The 23,434-nt window shown below is 53.5% G+C and overlaps 3 protein-coding genes across 7 annotated transcripts; 1 reads left to right on the plus strand and 2 right to left on the minus strand.

Annotated features, from left to right (window-relative positions):
* Positions 1 to 127: 127 nt before the first annotated feature.
* Positions 128 to 13,936, minus strand: SCAMP2 (secretory carrier membrane protein 2). The gene is made up of 9 exons (XM_049812578.1): positions 13,795 to 13,936; positions 8,709 to 8,789; positions 7,946 to 8,035; positions 6,824 to 6,941; positions 5,944 to 6,072; positions 5,251 to 5,410; positions 4,627 to 4,728; positions 2,749 to 2,866; positions 128 to 1,688 (listed from the first exon to the last, which is right to left on the minus strand). Exons 1-9 carry the CDS (start codon positions 13,849 to 13,851, stop codon positions 1,542 to 1,544), a joined length of 1,002 nt encoding a protein of 333 aa, XP_049668535.1. The 5' UTR covers positions 13,852 to 13,936; the 3' UTR covers positions 128 to 1,541.
* A 179-nt stretch (positions 13,937 to 14,115) lies between these two features.
* MPI (mannose phosphate isomerase) lies at positions 14,116 to 17,721 on the plus strand. Its single transcript, XM_049812772.1, has 8 exons — positions 14,116 to 14,224; positions 14,571 to 14,698; positions 15,002 to 15,202; positions 15,290 to 15,431; positions 15,610 to 15,792; positions 15,919 to 16,092; positions 16,245 to 16,453; positions 16,928 to 17,721. Exons 1-8 carry the CDS (start codon positions 14,209 to 14,211, stop codon positions 17,144 to 17,146), a joined length of 1,272 nt encoding a protein of 423 aa, XP_049668729.1. The 5' UTR covers positions 14,116 to 14,208; the 3' UTR covers positions 17,147 to 17,721.
* A 330-nt stretch (positions 17,722 to 18,051) lies between these two features.
* On the minus strand, positions 18,052 to 23,079 carry FAM219B (family with sequence similarity 219 member B). 5 transcript variants are annotated; one of them, XM_049812775.1, is made up of 7 exons: positions 21,843 to 22,174; positions 21,519 to 21,656; positions 21,128 to 21,230; positions 20,745 to 20,835; positions 20,256 to 20,357; positions 19,910 to 19,958; positions 18,052 to 19,358 (listed from the first exon to the last, which is right to left on the minus strand). In XM_049812775.1, the coding sequence occupies exons 3-7, from the start codon at positions 21,192 to 21,194 to the stop codon at positions 19,200 to 19,202; spliced, it is 468 nt and encodes a 155-aa protein (XP_049668732.1). In that variant the 5' UTR covers positions 21,195 to 21,230; positions 21,519 to 21,656; positions 21,843 to 22,174; the 3' UTR covers positions 18,052 to 19,199. The 5 variants fall into 5 exon arrangements, with proteins under 5 accessions (XP_049668732.1, XP_049668731.1, XP_049668730.1 ...); XM_049812774.1 differs by lacking the exons at positions 21,519 to 21,656; positions 21,843 to 22,174 and adding an exon at positions 23,011 to 23,079 and having other exon boundaries at positions 20,256 to 20,333; XM_049812773.1 differs by lacking the exons at positions 21,519 to 21,656; positions 21,843 to 22,174 and adding an exon at positions 23,011 to 23,079.
* Between the last annotated feature and the right edge of the window lie 355 nt (positions 23,080 to 23,434).

Genomic DNA, 23,434 nt, shown 5'->3' on the forward strand with positions numbered 1-23,434 from the left:
GCCCTGGCCACGCCCCCCCAGCCACGCCCCCCGCTCCCGGCCCTGGTCACGCCTCTGCCCCCGGCCACGCCCCCGCTCCCGGCCCTGGCCACGCCCCCCGCTCCCCAAGGCAGAAGGGGGATTTTCTTTTGAGCACATATACATTTTATTATTAATTTTATTTTTTTTTTTACATGAAAAGATCAGACGCGGGGAAAAAAAAAAATAATACAGGAGGAAGGGGGTGTGACAATGCCAATTTCTGGATGAGGAGGCTGGGAGGGCACCGGGCTGGCCCCCCCAGCAGACATTCTGCCAGCGAAGGATGGGGGCACAAAATCCAATCCCCCTCCTGGGCAAAGAGAGGGGACAGAAAGGGGCAGCACAAAGTCAGGTCTGCAAGTAAAATCCCCCCACCGCTCCCGCACAGATACACACACAAGGCTGGAGAGCAGGGGCACGGGGAGGAAACCGCCCCCCATCACACCTTGCCACAAGCCGCACATCAAGCCCTGCACCTCATCCGCGTCCAAAGGGACATGCCATCTCGGGACACAGCTTTTGAAGCTAAACACACATGAAACCACTTCTTTCCCAGCTTAAAAAAAAAAAAAAGTCAAACCAGTTCTTTCCCAGCTGAAAAAAAACCGTAATACGTGGGAGGAGGAAGGCAGGGAGGAGTTGCCCCTGGAGAAAGATTCATTCATGCTCTCGGCTAGCAGGCTCTCAAGGTTAGCTGGAGAAGGACATCGCAGGCACAGCGTGCTGTTTGAGCTGGTGTCTTCAGTGCCGCTGCTCCCAAACAGCAGAGCTGGCAAGTCAAAAAACCCCTTTCCCCTCCCTCCCCTTGTTTAAGGGTACGGTGAATTCTCAAGCCGCCACTGATCTATTCTCCCTCTCTCCATTGCCTGCAGGATCCTCATGGAAGGGAGGGATCTGCCACGGGGGGGGGGACAAGGAGAGAGAGACCTTTCCCCTCCTCTCTAACCCCTCTTGCTCCCAGGTTTTCCCTTGTGCCACGTTACCCCAAGACTCAGGAAGCCGAGCAGTTAAGAGGTCAAAATGCAGCATCATGTAAGTGTAATAAACCAAAAGTACAGTATCTGCTCTTCAAATTAATGACATAAACTACATGCAAGTTACAACACACATACACCCCCCCGAACAGCAGATAACCAAATTCTTCGTAGCAAAGGCCAATAGAAGAGAGTAAAATCAAAAACCTGCTTCCCCTCACCTTCCTGCTACAGAGAGGGCAAGGAGGGGGAAAGTGAGACAAACACTCAGTATGTCCTGGATAGAGAAATATACTTGCTTCAGAGAATGTCTCCCCTATGTCCCCACACCCTAAAACAAGACAGGGAAAACTAATTGTCATAAACATAGGCCAGCTGAAGCTAAAACCAAAACCAAAACAAAACCAGACCTCTTCTCATCTGGAGTCGGCATCACAGAGCTAACATGGTACTCCCAAAAGTGCATCTTCGGGAAAAAAAAAAAAAAAAAAAAACGTTGGGGTGACAATGGCAGAGGAAGCGATGGGGATGCTGCCCCAGGAAGGGTTAATTTCTCCGGAAAGCACTCTGTGCGGCTGTGGAGGCTGCCCCAGCAGCTGCATTCTGGAAGCCCCTGTTGGTGAGGATGCCTTGGGAAAACTCTTCCTGGGCCCTCTGGAAACTGGCTCCTGTACGCCGATACAGGGAATGCACCTGAGAAACAGAAGTGGGGCAGAGGAAGAAAAATCAGCATGCAGTTGTGGGCTTGCTGTACACACCTCGCTTGCCAGCTTGCCTTTTCCTTGGCCCTGCCGCTAACCAGCTCTCTTGGCAGCTAGAGAGGATGGGCTGGAGCCATTTGCTCCATCTCACCCGGCACGTGATGCTGCAGATTTCAGGAGACCCTCATTTGTTGTAAAATGTGGAGCTCTCGGCAAAATGGCAGGTATCAAGACCAAAAACTCCTCCCCCCGCACTGTGATGGTGTGGACACTTAACTGCTGCATTTACAGACACTTACACTGAAGGTGCCTGACACTACAAGCATCAGGTTATCTCCTTCACAATACAATTTAGGAGAAAAGGAGGAAGCAATAGAAACAGGACCGGTTCAGCCTGTTGTTGCCTTCCCCAAAGCTACATTTCTGCTGTTAATTGCAGAAATGCAACCCTCCTGTGGTTGATCAGAAGGAGGAAGGGGAGCTCATGTTTAGGAGCCAGCGGGAAGGCACTTGTTTGGATCCCACCAGGCTTTGAAGAGTCCCGCAGCACTGTGGTAGCGGCGATTGTAAAGCTCTGGACACCCAACCAAAACATTGACCTTCTCTGCTCAGCCAGCTCTGGACAGACTCAAGCTAAAGGGAGGTGCAAGAAATTTGATGTCTGTGTTTGATGAGGGTGACCCTTGGGACCTCACTGGCTATCTTCTCTGGACAGCAGCCAAAGCAGCAAGCCTTACTACACCCTCCTTTATTCTAATGTGCATGCTTAATTGCGTGCCTTACTGAAGCATCTGTGCCTCTTGTTCCCTCCCCAAAGACTACTTTCCCACCTGCAAGTCCCCTTAGCATTCAAGCAACTTGGCAGTGATGCAGGAAGCACAAGCAAAAATACTTTTGTTAAAAGCTCTCGATGGTGTCCCGATTACATCTTCAAAAGCAAGCTAATTCCCAGACAGATGAGAGGAGGTGGCAACCCCAGGATACCCTGGGAGCAGCCTGACCTGTGGATCTGCAAGTCAGCCAACACCTCGCCTTGCCTCCAAGCCACTCACCTGCTTCAGGAGGAAGAGCGAGAGAACCGCGCACAGCGTGAAGAATCCTGCCACCACCATCATGATAACAGCCACAGCCAGGTTCCCGTGCAGCTCAGACAGTGCTGCAATCCATCCGCTGCGAGAGAGAGGAGAGCAGGGTGAGCACGGCGAGCACTCGATTCACAGGATGAGATGGAGCAGAGGGAGAAGAGGCACTGACCGTTGCACAAAAGCCTTTGGGGGAAGGTTACAGGGAAGTGCAAAACGAAGCACAAGAGCTGTGGAAACAAGGAGCCGGAGCTCATCCAGGCACTTGTTTCGGGGCCAGAGTTTCCACTGTCACTTTTAGAAGCAATCCATCTCAACACAAGAAAATTGTGCTCACTCCACCCACGTTACAGCCCTGGGCCACCCCCCTTAAGCAGCAAAATCAATACCCTTGACGCTGTCATAAATCAAGTCACTTCCATGAACACCTCCTCAAAATTCAGCTAAGTAGCGTAAAGATGGGCTGGTACATCTAACTCAGAAGAGATCAGCTGGCAGATCCAGAGCCCAGACCTACAAGTCACCGTGACAGCCCTCCGTGGCCAGGGATGCAAGTGTTGGGAGGGGGAGGAAGAGGAAGGAAGGGATGAAGTAGAGCTACAGAAAGGAGGAAACTGGCAGTTATTGAAGGGAAGGAGCAGGAAGGATGTTGGGAGTTATCAGTGCTTGGCTGGGGGTGAAAATACCAAGACGCCCCACTCAAAACACCCTCCTGGGTGCTGGAGAAAGGAATCTTCCCAACTGCTAAACCAAGCAAGCCGTGTGCCACCAGGAGAGAGGGAATCAAGGGAGCCAAACCATCCCATTCGATGTGCTGCACAACTTCTTGCTCATTACAAGGAAGCGGAAAGGCACACCGTGCACTACAGCCAAAAATAAATGCACTGCCTGGCTTGAGGAAACGTAGCAGAAAGCTAAACGCACTCTATCCAAAGTCAGACTTAAAACAGAGTGCCCCCTCCCAGTCCCCCATGACTAAGGCTACACCAGCTAGCAGGGGAGGGAGCACAAGAACAGCTCTGCCCATGAGCCGTTCTGCAGGCAGCGGGCAAAAATAGACAGCAGTTTCACTGCACTCATCACCTGAAGGCTCCCCCTCGGGAGAAAAACCACTACACTGTTAACCTTTTCACTGTTCGCAGTAACTCTGGAATCTGATCTGTGGCCAATGCAGCAAGGCAAAAAGAAAGCCTGTGCTTTCACTGCAGGGGGCAATTGCTGACAAGAGGCCTGTTGGACCCACTCCAGAAGCGCAGTCTCACCCTTCTGTACAATGCCGTCAAGAAAGGGTGAGGGTAAAACACTCTCTGCTTAATTTTTTTGAAGCACAGCCCACCAACACCACACTCGAGAGAAATTCAGGAAGAGTTTGGGGACAGAATCAGGCTGCTAGCAGCAGTACCGAGCTAAGCCGTATCCAGACCCCGGGTCAGAGATCCCTCACACCCACGCTACAGCCTCTCTCAGGCAAGGCTCCATTTTAACACAAGGCAGATGTCATCAACACTATAGGCTCAGCATCAAGAAGGGATAAGTATTATATGTATTAAGTGAGGGGGAAGGCAGCGGAGAAGCCATGGAAGATTTCACACACTCCTTCCGGCACTGGCCTGCAGCAGCAGCGGCAAAGGTACGTGCCTTTGCTGGGACTAGGACGGGAAGAGTGGAGGAGAGAGGCAGCCCAGCTGGGACCTGCCAAAGATATGTATCAGGTGAGAGAGGAAAACCACAGGAGAAAGAACAGACAGCTGTCAGAAACAGATCCCAAAGCTTCTGACAGTCACAACCCTGGTGAGAAAAAGCATCCATGCAGGGCTGTGACATGGCAGCCCGTGAAACGAAGCTTACCTGTCTCCCCAGCCAGGAATGCCAACAGCCTGGATGATGTAGATCGCTATTTGGCAGAAGAAGATGAAAAAGAAGACGAAGAAGCTGAAGGAGCTGTCAGACCTGTAGGAGAGACGGCAGCAGGAGTGAAACCCGGGGACATGATTCCTGTACAGACTCCCTCCTCTAAGAGGAGGGAAACAAATTCAGCAAACCCCTTCCTCCAGGGCACAGCTTCTAAGGGGAGGTGATTTCAGAAGGAACTCATGCAGCAATACAACTTACAACCTGTCCACTGCGTATTGCAAAACCACCACTCTGCCCAGACAGTGCAAGATGGGATGAAGGCAGCTTCCTTGACGCACACAGTGTGCTCAACACGTTAATGTGCCAAACGGTTTCTCAGACATTAATAAAAAGTAGGAACCTATGACTGGCTAGGCTTGGATTTCAAGATGAAAAAAAGACCATCATAATCAAGTTCTATCAGATACTTCTAATATGTTTAGGAACAAGTGGGTTTGATCTATTTCATGATGCAAAGAGCTGGAAAAACCCTGAAGGCAATATACGATCAGAACAGATAAAACCAAAGCTCCTCCCACTAAAAGATATATCCCCATTACAGGAGAAAACAGTACTTGCCTGAAAGCCTTGTAAATTGGTCGGTACCAACAGAGAAAGGCACAAGGGGTGAATAAAATAAACCACAGGATCGAGAGACCAAAGTCTACTCCTCTTTCCGTCTGGACTGTGAACCATGCCAGGCAAGCAAGCAGGTTTAGGAGCAGGGTAATCGAATGTACTGTTCAGAACGGGAAGGAGAGAAAACACATCGGTAAGTTCTTGGAAAACTCAGGAGTCTCTCCAAGCATCCCTAATCTCTTGCTGAACACATGGAGCTCTGCAGAAATTAAGGAGCCTTTGGGCCATCTAATTTCCTTGCCTCCCTTGAAAGGAAAACAGAGCTTAACCTAAGAACCTCATCTGATCCTGCTGCTTACAATCAAATCTTAAATCTTTTCAGAGCACCACAACTGACAGATACGGCTGAGACTGTTTTGCACCTGATCTCTGAACTGCGCTACCCGCTCTCTTTCAGAGTCCCAGGAGAATTGTTAAAGTCTCCATTAAACAACAGTCAAAAATCTGTCATGAATGAGCTATTCTCAAAGCATAAACTCCGAGTCCTTTACATTTGCCTTCGTAAAAAAGGAAGGGAGACATCATTTTACCCTTGCAGACAACACCTACAGAATTTATTGTAGGTCAAAGCTCAGCATTTGATACAGAAGTGCCTTAGAGAGAATTTTTATTGCAGTTCAAGCTATCACTTACACATCCACAAGTAATACAGCATCTTGCATATCCGCTGGTAGTCAGCTGGGATGTCTGCAGAAAAATCCTGATAAAAACACGGCTTGATCGGACACTTCTTGGGAAGAGGGGGCCAGTTGTTTTGCCTCGCTGTGGAAAGCAGAAAGCAGCAGTTCTTCACTTGCTCTTCCCTCATTGAAAGATTTATTCACACGCCATAATTTGCAAGTAGCCATTCATATGTACCGACATTAAAACGTTGGAAGAGGCTAGGTCTTGGTAAGTATCTAGGAAGTATCTAGGTTTGAGCAGGCAGCACAGCAGGGATGTGTTAACTCTGCTGGCAGCAATGAGGCAGGTCAGCCTGGTTTGAGGGCTTTCCTCTGTGGGAGGCGGCATTCCCCTGCAATGGCCAAAGGGCCACCACAACCAACACCACTTGGCAAGTCCAGATTCAGCCACTTAAAAATCAAGGTTAGGGGAACATACTGTTTTGCTCTGATTAAGAGACTAAAAAAAGCTTTACTGCTCTCAGTGAAAAGCCTTAACGTGTCAGCATCGCACAACAGCTCAGATATGAATATAAAACTGGTGTTTGAAGAACTTAACGTAGCCAAATGCGATGGTAAGAGCATGCTCGAGGGCAAAGACCCACCAGAGCTGCTTTCCAGCATCTTATCTCTGAGCTCATTTCCCGCCTTGTCAGTTATGGGATGACAGGTAGAGTCCCAAAAGGGCTGCCGCAGCTGTGAAGGACTACAGGAGGGACACATGGCTTCTGAAAAAGCTGCATACACTTGGACAGGCTGAGCCTTCTTCAAATCTTGACAAGCCAAGCAACTCAGGCTTCCCCGGGCATCACACTCATTGTGGGCAGGGCATTGCAGGAAGCAGTACTCACGGTTAATGCTGGCTGCGTTACTCTGCAATTCCCTTTCCTTCTTCTCCAACTCAGCTGCCTTCCTCTCTAATTCTGCCTGTTGCTGAAGAAGCCCAGCCTGTGCTGCTGCAGCCACAGCCTAAAGTAGGGGGAGAAAAAGTTAAGTCCTTCCCTAACTGAGGCAGTGGCAATACCACCAGCAAACACACCAGATGCCAAACTGGAACAGAAGCAAAAGCAATTCAATAGCAAGGGTTGAGGACAATTTGAAAGCTGAACACCCATGGCTGATCTGAAACATCTTGGAGGCTTTCTGTCTTACCTGCTGGAGGATGAAATCAAGATCAATGCAGAACTCCACCCACATGTTCCTCTCATATCCCATGGGAAGATGGGGCTGGAAGAGCCCTCAGGAGGCTATCCAGCCTGTTGCCTATCCTCCATGCCCTTCCCTTCCAGAAAAATCTATGCTTTCCTTGCAGCTTCTTCTATTTTCCAGTTAGCCTCATTGCTCTAAGTGCTCTTACAACAGAGCAGTGAGCAGGACTCCCAAGTTGACCATGACAATCCCCTTCCCAGCTAGGAGAGGAGGTTCAAAGGAAAGGCAAGACAGCCGTCTACCACACCTCTTAAGCATCTCTTCTACCTGTTTGCTATTCTGAGAACTGACCTTTTCTCCTAGCAGCCTCAGCTTCTCTGCTGTTTGGATGAGGTGGTCCTGGTAGTCAGGTAATTGCTAGCCTGTCTAAGCAGCAGCTGCAATGTATAGCTAGACTGCATTTACACTCCTGGAACTGAGAGTACCTGACCAGTCACTAGAACTAAGCTAAAAGCATTAGCAGGATACGTTCCAGTGTTTGCAGGGGGAAGCCAGAGCAAACAGGATACAAGGTGAAGTGAGCTCTGCCACCAGATGGACAGGGAAAAGGCATAAAAAGAATTGTGTGTGTGTATTCCCTATAGAGATCTGCTTCACCAGGCAGGTACAAATAAAAGTTTAAAAGATCACCTGCAGTTTCCCACACCCCACCCCAGAGAATCCTGTTCCCCTCCTATTCCCACATGCCTCCAGAGGCCCGTGAGAGCTCCTTCACACTCTCCAGCCCAGCTCTTTGGGAAGGCAGCAGCAAGGGGTCGCCATACCTGGGGAGTGGGCTCCACGGATGTCTGCAGAACAGCAGGCTGTGAGTGGCCAGAGGGCTGTGTGGCTGGCGTCGTCCGCGATGCATTTGTCTGCATACAAACCCCAAGCAACAAGGCAAAAACATTACATATTGCTTCTTTTAGCAAAGAATAGTTCAAGTTTTAGCACTACTAAAACAGAAAGCACTAGCAGGAAGCAATTCTGCATTTTTGAAAATTTGTTAGTTCCTTAATGCATTGGGGGAGTGGCACACGAGGATTACGGGTATTAGGCAAAGGAGAAACAAAAGGGATTTTCATCAGTTGCTTGAACTGCAAATATTGCTTTATCCTGGTTTCGTGTTCTCCTTTTCCCACCTCACACACTGCAGCAGCCAGGAAATAAGAACGAAGTTCTTGCAGTGATCCATCAATGATATCGCCACAGCAGTTCAGCTCCCAACCCAGAGACCAAATAAATATTGATGTGTCCTGCCACAAAACATCTTCCCCTTCACACTTCATATGGCTTTACTGTGAGCCAGCAGCAAGTTTGAGAGAAGCTGTTCCATGCGAGTGGAGAGCTCCAGCTGGGAGTTTATTAGTGCTCCAGTGCAGGAGCAGTGGCTTGCAGCTTGCCACGCACGCAACGAGCTACACTGTCCATGGGGAAATCAGCTGCAAATGCCTCACTCTTTTTCTTTTAAGCTGCACCTACCAAGGGACCTTCCACACTGCTAAAACCACCACCAAGATACCTAGCGCAGAGACACGTGGCACGTACCAGCTGGGAGCTCTCAGAAAAGGGGTTGAATTCATCCAAGCCACTTTGGCTAGCATTTGTGAGCTGCGTCACCGAGGGATCCTGAAAGGAGAGAGAGTGAAGACAAAGCGGCATCAGACATAGGTCATCGTTAGATTATACGTTACCCGCTGCGTATGCTGCCTGCCTCCCATCCACTTGCTAACTGGGAAGAGGATGAGGCGAAACACATGCTCGCCACAGGCAGATGGCCTTGGCTGACAATGAATTTAAATAAACAAGGAGATGACTACCAGCAAGGCAAGATTTGCCAGCAGAAGTAATCGCCCGTTCAGCCAAGAGGTATATCTGAAGAACTACAACATGCTTTTGGCACAGCAGCCCTTTCTGCAGATTACTACTGCTTACCTACAGAGAGTTATTCCTAATTTCCAGGGACTCAAAGCAGGACATGGATTCATTCACCCACGGTCAGAATGTTGCTAGACACCCAGGACCACCTCCGAAACCTCACTTGCACCACAAAGTGAGCGAGGACCCACAAAGCGCAACAGAGCCTCACAAAATCAGTTTCCAGGTACAACTGGTCCTGGCTGATAGGTGTCAGCTGCCACCCAGGGCACTTGGACCAGCAAGCTAAAATGCCAATGACTGCTCTGAAAAGGCAAAACACCCAGGAAAGTTGAGCTGGAGGTGTGACACCAATTACTTTTGAAGGTTTTAATTCTGCCGGCATAACAGCTGCATTCACCTGTACTCACAGCATCTCCTACTTGTCTCCATCAAATAGTCTGATTGTTTAAAAAAAGGCTCTCAGCACCTCTGCCAAAAATACCTTTCTTCCCTCACCTGCAATGCACTTAGCGATTTTTGTTTCTTCTTTATACAGACTACTTTCCATAAAAGATCCCTCTCTAATAGCCAGACTTGGACCTCTGGAGTGTTTCTCCCCCCAGTTATTAGAGAAACAATGTACTTTTTGAACTCGGAAATCCTACTGGGAGAACAGCCTGGCAACCCGATAGCTGGGTGTGGGTAAAAAAATTTAAAAAGTGGCTTTTTATCCTTCCCTCCCTTCCCTAGCAACTCATGTCTCGACATCAGTCATTCTAATTTTGTGGTTAATGGGTTGAGAAGCAATTGAGGCTGCGACAAGGTAAGAGTGAGTAATCGAGGCACGCAGGGGCTGACCGAGTCCATGCGCCCCAGAAAAGTCATTTAGCTTGTCTGAAACCCGCTGGAGCCCTTCCCTGGGGTTTTAGCGCAGCCTTCTGCTGAGCAAGATGCGTACAGAACAGTTAATGAGTAACTTCACACATCTCCTCGATAGCAGGCACTCCCTATGCAACAGGTTGCGCTAGTTTATGAATCACCCTGGGCTGAAGGATCTCAGACAAGGAGGTTTTGGATGCTGCTCGATGAAGTACAACTTCCTGGCCAGGCAGGGCTGTAAAAAATGGGGAGCACCTGCAGAACTGCCACGCTGGAAATAAGGGCTGCATGGACTCAAGGCACAGGTTTTATTTCACTGCTTACTCCTCTGGAGCCTTTAGCTTAACCAGTTTTGCAGATGCTCGGGCTATCGACACAAGCTTACGAGTCAGTTCATGCACGATAGCTGCTGCATGATAGCACGATACCCTTCAATCCAGACCCGGCAAGGTCCCAGCCTGACTAAAGTCCAGCAGAAGGCAACTGCACACGGGAGAGAAAATCCCTTAGAGGCACAGGGAAGAGGAAAGCAAAGGCTGCGAAACAACCATCTGAAGAGCTTGAATGGTCAGGCTGGGAGGAAAGTGCTCAGAAGTAAGGAGAAACACTAGAATATTAAGGCAAAACACACATTTTTCTTCCCTTTGCTCACCTCTGTTCAAAAAGAAAGCTCCTAAATTAACCAGAGGCTCACCAGCACAGCACTGCTATTGAAAGGGCAGGCTGTCGGTGGCCTGTGCAGGGCAGGGAGAGCAGCACCACTGTTTCACTGTCCAGCTGCAGAACAGTTTGATTTCAACGGGAGGCAACCTCTCATCTTATTGTGTAGCTTCAAAAAATAAAAAATGACTTAATTAGGCGGTACGGCCAAGGCAAAGCAGCGCAGCTTAACTTGCTCGCTGTTGTGCAACCATGTCTAAAATAGATATACAAAGAGCAGGGAATTTGCAACAAAGCTGAAGTGTGTTTGGACATGTGCCTCCGTGCCCTGGATAGGGCAGGAAGGAAAACAGCAGCTGTGAAACAGAGGGTGATATAGAGGCACCAGCTTCCGCAAGCCTGGACTGCACAGCGTGAAGGATGAGTAAGCACGAGAAATGCAGAGGAGATGGATGAGAAGTTGCCCACAAACTGCATGTTGTACAGTTATTTTCTGCAAGCTACAAAGCAAAAGGCAGTTGACCCTCTTGAAACAAGCACAGGCCTGAACCCTTACGCTGTGAAACATGGAAACAGGGACTTAATTCAGCCGCTGAACCACTTGAAGCCACCTACCCAGCTATCCCTCCTCCAGGAAAGTAACGGCGCTCTCCGCTGCTCCAAAGGGCCCACGTCCCTTTCCTTTCAAAGGGTTCAGTTGTTAGAACCCCCAGTTAAACTCGAGCAATTCTTCGCAACTTCTTTCCTGCCTGAGCTAAGGAAAAGCCTGAGCACCTGAAGGCTCTCTTAATTCTCCAGCTATTCCGCTTGATTTAATAAGTACGTCCAGCCACAAACCTCGTGCTCATAAATCGTTATATTGATCTGCAGAATGCCAGCGAGCAGATCCCCATTTGTTGCCCTTCCTACCATCACTTCCTCAAGCAGCAGCAATGTGTGATGCCATTTTTCATGACTTCGAATTCCCCAGCGCAGAGTAATTTTGTGTTTCAACTAAATTGCATTGACATGAAGATCAAAACTGTTTTCAAATGCAGATTCTAATGCAAAGACAAAGTTGCTGTTGCACTGCACCAGCTGACAGAGCTGCTAAAAGATTTTGATACAACAGGTTTGTGCAAGAAATTATATTCTTCCATTTCTTTCTGTTCCCACAGGTTAAAAAAAAACCAAAACAAGATGCCTCTCTAGATGAGATCAAGGCAAGACTACTCAAATGAGGATCACCTGCAACTTAACGTGGTTGTCTAAACATCACAGTGACTGCCCCAAACATCGCCAGTCCTGCAGCCAGCCACCAGCGCAGGACCTCAGAGCACTGCGACTGCCTGCAAGATGCATTGAGAGAAATCTCAAGGATTTTATTATTGGTATCTCTAAAGAGGATGGAAGTTTCCAGCCCTGTCTGAAACTTGCATCAAAGTTTCAGAGGTAGCTGCCGGTTACAGCAGGTTACTGAATAAACGAAGGCAGTTAATCATCTCTCATTAACCTGTTACAATAAGAAACAGAAAGAAGAGCCAGAGATATTTTCAATAGGACCAAACCAGCTTATTTTATACCAAGCTTACTGAACATCATGAACAAAGTCTCCTTAAAAGGCAAAGATACCCAGCTATGTCAGGACTCGCACCGCGCAAAATGCTATACTGGGATCCACAATGAGGAAAGACAACCCTGGTGCTCTGCCCAAGAGACATTTATCAGTGCAACAAGGCTGGGAGGGTGAAGACGATTCTAGTCTTTCAGCAAGATCTCCAGAGTGCATGGAAGGGGATGTCAGTGCCTGACGGGTGGGCAAACCATCCCCCCAGCCCCACACGGCACTGAGCCAGCACGTGGATCCAAACCCCAGCAGGGAATGGGCTCATTTCCCCAGATTTACTAGACTGGGGCAGTGCTGTCCTGCATTGCGATATGTCATTTTCAAATTGGAGAGACAGGGCTTCCAAGCTCCAGGCAGCAGCAGTCAGAGGTTCCTCAAGTCCAGCTGCTGATGACTGGTAGAGTTTTTCTTTAAAACAAGGGACAAAAGCAAACGCAAAACCTCACGCTTCCGAAAGGAGGATATAAAACCTGCCACAAAGGCCAGCTGTAGCTGCAAAGAGCTGTCAGACAACTGCAGGGGCATCCACGGTGTGACGTAGTTTGTTCTCATTAAAAAGTAAGCCTGACACCGGAGTTACCTGTTGTAAATTGCATTCAATCTTTTTTGTTTAAACAGCGAGTAAAGCGTGAGCACGGCCCTGTTCGGTCAGATACCAGGACAGTCTTAACGTGCGTAAAGCAGCAGAATACTTACTTCCTCAGTGCCGAAGCGATAAATCCCTACGTGAACAGCAACTGTACATGTGAGCCACCCTATATTCCCACCCACCGAAGGAATATTACAGGAACACCGTCAGCCAAACCCTTCCTGTTCCCGAGACACATGAGAGCGTGTTAAAATAGAGGTGAGGGAGAGAAGGGATTTTTTTTTTTTTTCCCCTTCCAATTTCACTTTGATTCCTCAAAACACTCAGCGCCCATCAACAAACAGTTCCACTTTGGCTTGGCCATGAAATCAGAGGTCAGGAAATCACCCCTTCCTGCAGATTACATCCCAGCCAAACAGCAAAGGTGAGGCAGCGCCCGCAGCTGCTCACTGACAAAAGCCAAAGCCCAGACGCTCGCTTTCACACCACTGCCACACCAGTCGGCTCCGAGAGGCCATTCCCAGCCAACTCCCTCTGTAAATGACCCCACGTTTCGGGGCACAGAGGAGAAACCCCCCGTTTTGGGGCACGGAGGAGAAACCCGCAGAGGAGAGACCCAGTGAAAGCAAGGGCGTGGAGGTTAATCAACCCAGTGAAAGTGGACTAAGTCTCCCGGAACCTCGAAGGCTTTGGCCCCCTGAAAACGACAGCCGAAGGATGCGTTTTGCCTTCCAGGCTCCGTTTTAGGAGCCGACGCTACAGCACGTTAAAAACAAGACCCCGCAGAGACCCAGCAGTCCCTCCGACAGCCGGGCAGCACAGCCCAGAGGGGGTCCCACGCCGGATTATTTTTAACACCGCTACAAATCGGGCACCCGCAACCGCTTCAGCGTCCTCCTGAGGCAGGGGCGGCCTGCTGGCGCTGAACCCCGGCTCCCCCCGAGGAGGGACAGGCGCCATTAAAGCCAGCGACGCTTCGGTCAGCGGCGGCGGAGAAGGAGGGTGGGGGAAGAAGGGGGTCGCCCGGTCCCCACGCCCACCTGGAAGGGGTTGATGTCCACCGGGTCGGCGAACGGGTTGGTGTCGAAGCCCGACATGAGCGCGGCCCCCGCTGCTCCGCTCTCCCCGCTCCGCCGCCACAGCCGCCGCTCCAGGCACTTCCGGGGCAGCCAGGGCGCCTGCGCCACTAGCCACGTGACTCGACCCACCCACCCACCGCGCAGGTACCGTGACCCCCCCCCCCCGCAAGGCGGGACCGCGCTACGTCACAGCGGCGACCACCGCCTATAGGACGCGGCGGGGGGGGAGGCGGGGCTAACCCTATGGGCGGGGCCGTGCACCACACGGAGAGGCGGGGGTGGAGGGGGGGGGGGGGGTGTCTCCTATGGCCGCTATAGGGACTACGGTTCCCGGCTTGCCCTGCCCCGCCGTGCCCTCCCGTTGCCGGTGGAACCATGGCGGAGATCCGCGGTGAGAGGGGCCCGGCGGGCAGGGCAGCTCCCTGGGGACGGGGGGGCGGGGGGGAAATCTCGGGTGGGCAGGGCAGGCCCACGGGGATGGAGACCCCCCCCCCCACACACACACACCACCGGGGACCCCCAGGGCGGTGGGGCAGAGGCCCCCCTTATATGATGAAAGAGATTAAATTGCCCCCCTCCCCCCAAAAAAAACTACACCCCCTTTGTCCCCCACCCTGCCCTGGCCCCCTGTCACCCCCCCCACCAGATGGCTTGGGTGGGTTTTGGGGAGGGGGGAGGGGGGAGAGAGTTATTTCTGCCCCCCCACCCCCTCAATGTCTGGCTTCCCACTCCCACAGTGTTTCCCCTCTCCTGCGCCGTGCAGAGCTACTCCTGGGGGAAGGTGGGGCTGGAGAGCGAGGTGGCCAAGCTGCTGGCCAGCAGTGACCCCCTGGTCCAGATCCAGCCCGACCGGCCTTACGCGGAGGTGAGTATGTCCGTCCCGGCCTTGCGTCTGTCCCATCGGTGTGTCCGTCCCCAGCCGGCCACGGCTCTCGCCGGCTTGGGGAGGGATGGGGATCCCCTGGTCGTTCCCGGTCCCCTGGAGCCCTGGGGGGCCTGCGGGGCTGCCCTGGGAGGAGGAGAGGAGAAGCCCGGCGTGACTCAGCCCCCGAGGGAGCCACCTTGGCTGCATCGATTGAGTCCGGGGCCAAGCAGCCTTGAGAAAAGCCCAAGTCATCCCCGTTGGCTGCCCGTCTCAGGGGTCCGTCCGTCTGGCTGTCTCCCGCAGCTGTGGATGGGTGCGCACCCCCGGGGCGATGCCGTCATCCGGGATAACCGCATCCCCCAAAAGACCCTGGGCCAGTGGATCGCCGACAATCCTGCCTGCCTGGGGGCGAAGGTGAAGGACGCCTTCCAGGGTCGCCTGCCCTTCCTCTTCAAGGTGCTGTCAGTCAACACCGCCCTCTCCATCCAGGCGCACCCCAACAAGGTAGGGAGAGCCCTGGGGAGGGGGACAGCCCTGGCCGGACCTCGTGTCCCCAGGGAGGTCACCCAGCTCCTCTGCCCCCCTCTCCAGGAGCTGGCGGTGAAGCTGCACGCCCAGTTCCCCGAGCACTACCCCGACGCCAACCACAAGCCCGAAATGGCCATCGCTCTCACCCCCTTCGAGGGCTTGTGCGGCTTTCGGCCGGTGGAGGAAATCGTCTCCTTCCTCCAGAGTAAGGATGGCGAGGGAGGGCGGTCACGAGGTCGGACCCCTGGTGCCACCTTCCCTCCCTGCGGCGGGTTCAGGATGGGGATGGTGGCTGTGCTACCTTGGGATGGGGGGGGGTGTGGTTGCTGGGCTCCCCCGTAGTGGCAGCCACCAGGGATGACTTGGGCTGGCCACCCTGGCAGGCGTCCCCGAGCTGCGGGCGCTGATCGGGGAGGTGGCGGCGGAGCAGCTGGAGCGCAGCGGGAGCGACGACCCCCGCGGAGTCTCGGCCGCCCTCCGCGTCTGCTTCACCCGCCTGATGAAGAGTGAGAAGAAGTTCTTTGTCGACCAGCTGAACATGCTGGTGAAGAGGATCTCCCAGGAAGGTGGGTCCTCTCTGCCCGCCATGGCACCCCAGAATGGTTTTGGGGGGGGGGCTGTGTTTAGGGGAGGGGACGGGGCACCCCCCACCCACTTCCCCAGTATCATGCCTGGTCTCTCTACCCACACAGCGGCGGAAGGGAAGGACACGTCGGGGAGCAACGGGGACCTGCTGCTGCGGCTGCACTCACAGTACCCGGGGGACATCGGCTGCTTCACCATTTACTTCCTCAACCTGGTGAAGCTGGAGCCGGGAGAGGCCATGTTCCTGGGAGCCAACGAGCCCCACGCCTACCTGCACGGAGGTGAGCATGGTGGTGGGCTTTCCCAACCCGAGACCCCGCAAGGACTGTCCCCCCAGGGTGGCCATGGCCTCCTGCACGAGGTTGGATCCCCCCCCGCCCCGGGATGTGCGGGAGGGCTGGGGTGGGCTGACGGTGCTGCCTCATCCCCACAGACTGCGTGGAGTGCATGGCATGCTCGGATAACACAGTGCGCGCCGGGCTCACCCCCAAATTCATTGACGTCCTCACCTTGTGCGAGATGCTCAACTACACGCCAGCACCTAGCAGCTCCAAGATCTTCCCGGCTGCGCAAAGCCAGCTCGACCCCAGCGTCTACCTCTACGACCCGCCCGTGCCAGACTTTGCCATCATGAGGATAGAGGTGAGCGGCGACGGGTGTTCTTTGGGGACGTGGCGGGGAACACCGGCTGTCTCCCGTCTCGGCTGTGCTCTTGGTAGGACATCTCGGTGTTGGCCGGGGTTTTCTTGGCACGGGTTTGCTCGCCCTTGTAGCTAGTGCCCCAGTGAGGATGGAGGGATGCTTGGGGCTGCTGGGGATGCTTGTGTCATCCCCGGGCAGCGCTGCAGGCTCCTCTCCCTCCTCTGTTTCCCCTGCCTGGAGCATGCTCACCTTCTCCAGCAGCTCCGGGCAGAGGGAGAACCAGGAATAGGTCTCAGGGGTGCAGCTTGGGTGTCCTCAGCTAAGCTGAGGTCCCTGGGCTTGGGCTGCTGCGGGTGCAGGGTGGCCTGGGCACAGCAAAGGCTGCAGCAGGGAACAGGGATCACCCCCTTCCAGCTCTCCGAAGAGAAGAAAATCTGCAGCAGACTCAAGCCGCGGTGACCCTTTCCATTGCAGATCCCCCCCTCCATCAAGCTGTACCTCGTCTCTGCCATGGACTCTGCCAGCATCTTGCTGGTGATCCAAGGGACAGCCGTGGGCACCTCCACAGCTGCAGCCTCCGAAATGACTCTGCGTCGTGGCTCCGTGCTCTTCATCTCTGCTAACGAGAGCATCTCCCTCCACCTCTCCTCGCCGGATGGGATGCTGCTCTTCCGAGCCTGCTGCCTCCTCTGAGCGGGACCTGGGATGCTTCCCCCCACATCACTCCACATTTGAGTAGATAGAAACTGGCCTGGGCAAAGTCATCTTGCTTGGAAGTTTCCCCTCCATCTGTTAAACCCCCAAACCAGCCCACACCCGATGCGTAGAAAGAGCAATTCCACGAGTCGACTCCTTGGATGTGGTGTGGAGCACAGTGGGCAGAGGAAGAGCATCTTCCCTCACAGCTCGTTAGCCGCGTCCCTGTAGCATCATCCCCTCCGGGTGCTCCTAATGCCATATGGCAACTCCTTTTATTAGGTTTTTTTCCCCCCTTCCTTCTCACCGAGAAGCAGCAGGGGGGCCTGAGCTCTGCACTCCGGGTCTCAAGCATCTCTGCCTGGCTTCTAGGACCTGCTGCTTCTCCCTGCGAATGCGATGTTGAGGCTTTCTGCTGCTCCTGGGTGCCTGGTGGGCTCTTCCGAAGCCTGGCCGATGGCAGGCAGTCCTCTGAGCCATGTCACCCCTTCCCTGGCTGTAAAAAGGGGGCTGCTTGGCAGGGTGATGGAGCTGGAGAGCCTCCAGTGCTGTGAATAAAGTGGTGACTTTGTCCTTGGCGCAGGACAGTATGGTGTAGGGAGCAGGAGGAGGACGGGAAGAAGCACTGGTGTTTGCGGCGCTCGGGGACTGGAGGAGGCTGGGGGCAGCTCTGGCATTCCCCACCCCCCAGCGCTGGCTGCGACCTTCACCCCATCGCCCCAACAGCAGCATCAGACCGGGCGACACGGCAGCTCCGCAGGGAAACAGGACACCGGGGTAAAATGTGATGAGGGAAATCATATCACTCCAAAAATGCACCAGGGTCAGGGAAGGAGCCCTCCCAAGCAGTGCTGCTGGGGGGAGTGTGGCTCAGCCCCCCACCACAGCACCAACACACCCTCTGAGTAATGAGATCCAGTTTATTGAGTGCTCCCTTTAACAAGTAAAATAATAATAAAAAAAAACCAGCTCACATCTCTAGATATGAAATATTTAAATAAGGTTTCTTTATAAGCAGCTGATTGTCCTCTATGTAGTAGAGCAGGACCGTGATTTAAGGCAGCTTTTAAGGTTCACAGCAGGTAGACTCCCCAGCCACCCCAAATCTGCACCCAAAAGGAGCCGTGCAGAGCTGGCAGGGGGGGTCTGGGCTGCCCCTCGCCTGCATCAAAGCAGCTTTGGGGAGAACTGGAAGAAGCCATTAGCTTCAAATCCAGAATTTAACGGGTCCCTCGAGAGGTGGAAAGCGGAGAGGTCCCAGCCTGAGCAGTAGCTGCTGGTGGATGCAAGAAACGCAGACGCTTAATGCTCAGCAGCCTGCTCCAATCTGCTCCGCTGGGTTCCTCCCATCTTCTCCGTTGAAGCTGCTGTCTTTGGTTCAGGACAGCCCAGGCTTTGGGAGGAGGGAAGCCAGCAGCAATTAATTGCAAGCAGCATGAGATAGGTAAATGAAACAGCTCTCTGCCAGCCTGTGTTGACCCCAGCCTTGCTGGCCTGGCCTCAGTCTGCCAGGGAGGAGGCGTGACTAAAACGAAAATAAATAGAAAAGGGGTCTCGGGGCTTCCCAGCCTGGTCCCACACTACGGCAGTTTGACCCCACCATCAACTACGTCTTCGTTAGGGAGGGCTGGGAAGGGTAACCTGTGTCTGGGGCCAGGTCCTAATCCTCCATGTGGCCAATTAAAGGAGGAAAAGAGGAGGTCAGACAAACAGAAGAGCGTTTGCTGCTGCACCTCCCAATTCCTTCCCTTTACACCCCCATGGAGGTGCCTGGGCTCCTGCTTCTCCTCCCTCCCCACCCCAGCCAGGCAACAGGTCCCATCCAGGCCACCTGAACGTCACCAGGCCACCTCTCCCTGATATTGCTGAGTGTAAGGAAAAGTCCTCTGGGGTTGGTTGGTTGCTGCTGCTCACCACGAGCGGCATTGCAGCATCATTCAGTCCTCGTGTTGCCATCCTGGTGTGGGACATGGACACCGACAGCCATCCCACGGGACAAAGAAAGTGCTGGCTTTTGACCTGTTCTTGCACGGCCCTGGCCGAGCGGCGTCTACTGGATCACGCAGGAGAAATTTTCTCCGAAACAACAGGGGCAAGAAGAGGAGGCGATGGGTTTTGGGGGGATGAGATCCAGATCTTCGTCATCGGGAACCTCATCAAGGTGGTACCCATCTTGCAGCAGCTGCCGGCTCAGGTCCTGGTTCACCTGCTGCGGGGGGAACCAAGAAGGTTAAAAGAGCTGCTTACTCCCAGTTTAGTTAAAATTTAGGTCCTAGGGCTTGCAAAGAGTAGGGCTGTGAGCAAGATGGGCATCGCATCCTCCCTCCAGTGCCTTTGCGTGGGGAGAAGCAGCACAACCAGAGCAGAGAAGACAAAAGCAAGAGACCAAAGAGCTTTTCCTGGGTTGCAGCACCCCAATGCACGCCCCATGCACCCCAAAACACCCCGCAGGCTGTGACACCCTTGTATGACGGAGCGCTTCAGCTGCCCCGCTGCAGGGTCTGGGGATAGATGATGCTTTAGGTGCAAAGGGCGAAGCTGTGATAGCCAGCCGGGGCTTGCAAAAGGGACATTTATGTATGGCTTAAACCTATTGGGCAGCAGAAGCAGCAGTTTGCAAAGCAGAGCTCTGCGAGATGGACACACGTACACACCCCATAGGGTCATGCTTCATTTCAGCCCCTATACAAAACCCGAGGTGTAATGGGGACGAGGGAACCCGTAGGGACCGTGCCGTCAGGGTCAAACCCCTGGACTTGCCTCGGCAGAGGAGTAGCCTGAGGAACATCTGGATCCCAGCTCCCCGTCACTAAGAGAAGAAGGAAACAGTCAGAGCCAGCCAGAAATTGGCATCTTTGCTTGGGATGCAGACAAGGGAATCTCAGGGGGAAAAAGAGAGCCAGCAGCATAACCCCAAGGGATTTGTTAAATCCGGGACCACAGGGGTGTTTTTCTCCCGAGAGGTGTCCAGTGCCATTGGGGATGCTCTACAAGTGACAAGGAAAATCAATCCCCCTAAAAAGCCAGCTCTGAGCCTGCAACACCCCCCCCCCCCCCCCCCCCCCCCCCCAAAAAAAAAATCCTGGGATATTCACCCAGTCCCCACCTGTCCGAATCGAGAGAGACCAGGTTTTCATCTGCCGTCTGGCTGAGCGCCGTGTAGCCCTTGTTAAACTTCACCGATCTGCAGGAAAGCAGAGGAGCGAGCCTGTAACAGACGTTTTGGGTGTGGAAATGCAGCCACAGAGCTGACGGACTGAGGAGCCAGGGCAGGAATCCTGGTCCTGAATGTCCCTTCCCACCCAGGCATTGTCCAGGGCCGCCACCAGCTAAGAATAAACTCCATCTAAGCTCTAGGCTCCCTGATTAAATCCTTAACACCAAACCATCCCCAAAACAAAGAGAAGGAGGAGCATGCCCCCAGCTAGAGCAACTCCCAAGTTTTGTAGGAAAAGTTTTATTATCTCAGATGCTTGCCGGCCACGACGGAGCCAGCAGGCTAAGGTCCCAAACTAATTTTTTAATCCTCCGAGTTCCCCAATCTCCCCAAGAAATGTTAAAATATATCTCGGGAGAAGAAAAAACGGGATCAGACCTTTTAGCCGCCGGCTTCGGCTGGTGTGGCGTGGGTCCCCCCAGCAGCCCCTGCCTTCGCAGCGCTGCCTTTGCCAGCTCGCGTTGCCTCTCTGAAAGCCAAGCACAGGGGCAGAGCTAAAAATACCCAAGCGCTCCCCAAGAGTCTTTTTTTTGCGGGGGAGGCATTGCAGGTCAGTCCTAAGGAGAGCATGGGGGCATTGCAGTGCTTTCCATAGGCAGCGCCTATGGGGTTTTATGGGTTTTTTTAATGTTGGGGGGTTTTTATGGTTTTATCCCACCAAGGAATAAAAGGGCTTTTGGTCACTCGCACCCTGGGCCAGAGGTGCAAATGACTCCCCAAATCCCAGCGGAGTCCCTGGGGTGACACCGAGCATCACTTACGGAGCTTGGCATGAATGGAGGGAGGCTTGCTCATGATGTACGGTCCCCTTTTCTCCACCACATCCATTGCCTTGTTCAGCCTCTTGTTTTCAGCCCAAATGAGCTAAAAAGAGGGAAAGAAGCATATTTAGGAGCATCTCTCTATGGGGATGAAGTAAACCGGAGTCAGCTCAGAGCATCTGGTCATCCTTGGGAACTCAACGTCGGCAGGGAAATCTGCCAGCACGTTGGCTGGGGAGGGACGGCTCCTCCTCCCCAGCCCTGTGCCGCGGCCGGAGCAGGGAGGAGAAAAGGAATAAGCAGATCTATTAGCAGATGAAGGGATTATTTGGGAATGGCGATGCTAAATTAAAAGCGCACGTGGTGACCAGCAGTTTCTTTGCAAGCCTACCTCCAGGAATATGGGATGGAAGCAATTTAACTAGCAAGTTCATCAAAGAAAATATAAAGGATCCTCCAGTTTAATTTCTCCACGGGTTTTGAGCCTTTCAAAGCTTCTCCTCACGCTTCAAGGAAAAGCACACCCCATCTGTAAGGCATTTATCATCAAGGAGAGCCAACACTGCTAAATGACAATGGGCGGGGGGGGAGCTTCTACAAATATAGTAACTGATGAAGAAAATAGAGGAAAAATCAGAAAACGGGGAGAGAGTCAGTGCAGGAGGGATGGGGAATTAGAGGGAGCAGTTAACAACGAAACAACAACGCAGAGGACCTGGGGCAGTGATCGGAGAGCACAACAAACCAGGATTCGCGTCAGTGTCTTGAGCCGGAATTAGCAGGGCAGAGCCTTACACGTGGGAATAACTCCGTGCGCAGGGATTCGGGGCCGCCCGAGCCAGTGGGATTAACCGGGCGGGCGGCAAACTTCTGCCCACACCCCCGTATCCCCCAGTATGTGCTATACCCCTCCCTATACAGCCCCCCTATCCTACGCCATGCCTCTACACCTATACCCTTACAGCCAAACGCACGCGCTCTACCCCTATATCGCTCCTCCGTGCCTATGCCCCAGCCCTACACTGCCCCCCCCCAGCCCTATACCCATGAAGCACGTACCCCATAGTGGCCCCTATGCATATACCCCAGGCTGCTGTGCACACACCCCCTATACATATATACCCCATACAGCCCCAGGCACACACCCTAGCCCTATAGCCCCTATACATATATACCCCATACAACCCTAGGCACACACCCCAGCCCTATACATACCCCCTATGCATATATACCCCATACAGCCCCAGGCACACACCCAGCCCTATAGCCCCTGTACATATATACCTGATACAGCCCCAGGCACACACCCCAGCCCTATACATACCCCCTATGCATATATACCCCATATAGCCCCAGGCACACACCCCAGCCCTATACCGCCTATATGTATATACCCTATACAGTCCCATGCACACTCCCCAGCTCTATAGCCCCTATACATATATACCCCATACAGACCCAGGCACACACCCCAGCCCTATACATACCCCCTATGCATATATACCCCATACAGCCCCAGGCACACACCCCAGCCCTATACCCCCTATATGTATATACCCCATACAGCCCCATGCACACTCCCCAGCCCTATAGCCCCTATACACATATACCCCATACAGCCCCATGCACACTCCCCAGCCCTATAGCCCCTATACACATATACCCCATACAGCCCCATGCACACTCCCCAGCCCTATAGCCCCTATACGCATATACCCCATACAGCCCCAGGCACACACCCCAGCCCTATACATACCCCCTGTCCATATATTCCCCCATACAGCCCCCCCCGGCCCTATACCCCCCGTACACCCCCCCCGCACTGCCCCCCGCCCACACCCCAGCCCCATACCCCCCCAAACCCCCCCCGGCCCCGCACGTACCCCCGCTGCCCGCCGCCCGCCGCCTCCGCTCCCAGCGGGAGCGGCACCACCGCCCGTCGCCATGGCCGCCCGCCGCCCCGCCCACCGCGCCCGCCCACCGCGCCCGCCCACCGCCACCAATGGCGACGCGCGGCGGCGCGGCCCAACCAATGAGAGGCGGGGACATCGTGCCCTCCCCTCGCCACACCCCCGCCGCGCATGCGGCAGCCGGAGGCTCCGCCCCGGACCCGCCGGGCGATGGGGAAGCGGATCTCTGCATCAGCGCCCGTTTTCCTCAAAAATTCCCTTTTCCGGAATAATAAAACATAGGAATTTGCCTTTTTGGCCTTCTTTTCTTCTTGCCAAAAGCCCTGCCCGCGCCGGAACCGAGGTGGAAAACGGGCTCTTCGGAGCAACATCGACCCTGGCAGCAGGCAGCACCCCT

This window comes from Accipiter gentilis, chromosome 10, assembly GCF_929443795.1.
Source record: "Accipiter gentilis chromosome 10, bAccGen1.1, whole genome shotgun sequence".
NCBI classification, from domain to species: Eukaryota; Metazoa; Chordata; class Aves; order Accipitriformes; family Accipitridae; genus Astur; species Astur gentilis.

Coding starts and splice junctions, on each gene's coding strand:
- SCAMP2 (XM_049812578.1), bottom strand. CDS start 13,851: ATGTCGGGCTTCGACACCAACCCGTTCGCCGACCCGGTGGACATCAAC. Junction 6,073..6,823: donor TAACGCAGCCAGCATTAACC/GTGAGTACTGCT, acceptor TGCTTTCCACAG/CGAGGCAAAACAACTGGCCC. Junction 1,689..2,748: donor CGCTCTTCCTCCTGAAGCAG/GTGAGTGGCTTG, acceptor TCTGTTTCTCAG/GTGCATTCCCTGTATCGGCG.
- MPI (XM_049812772.1), top strand. Junction 15,793..15,918: donor GAAGAGGATCTCCCAGGAAG/GTGGGTCCTCTC, acceptor CTACCCACACAG/CGGCGGAAGGGAAGGACACG. Junction 16,454..16,927: donor TTGCCATCATGAGGATAGAG/GTGAGCGGCGAC, acceptor TTTCCATTGCAG/ATCCCCCCCTCCATCAAGCT.
- FAM219B (XM_049812773.1), bottom strand. CDS start 23,073: ATGGCGACGGGCGGTGGTGCCGCTCCCGCTGGGAGCGGAGGCGGCGGG. Junction 21,231..23,010: donor GCGGGCGGCGGGCAGCGGGG/GTACGTGCGGGG, acceptor CCCTCTTTTTAG/CTCATTTGGGCTGAAAACAA. Junction 19,359..19,909: donor CAGGCTACTCCTCTGCCGAG/GCAAGTCCAGGG, acceptor TTCCCCCCGCAG/CAGGTGAACCAGGACCTGAG.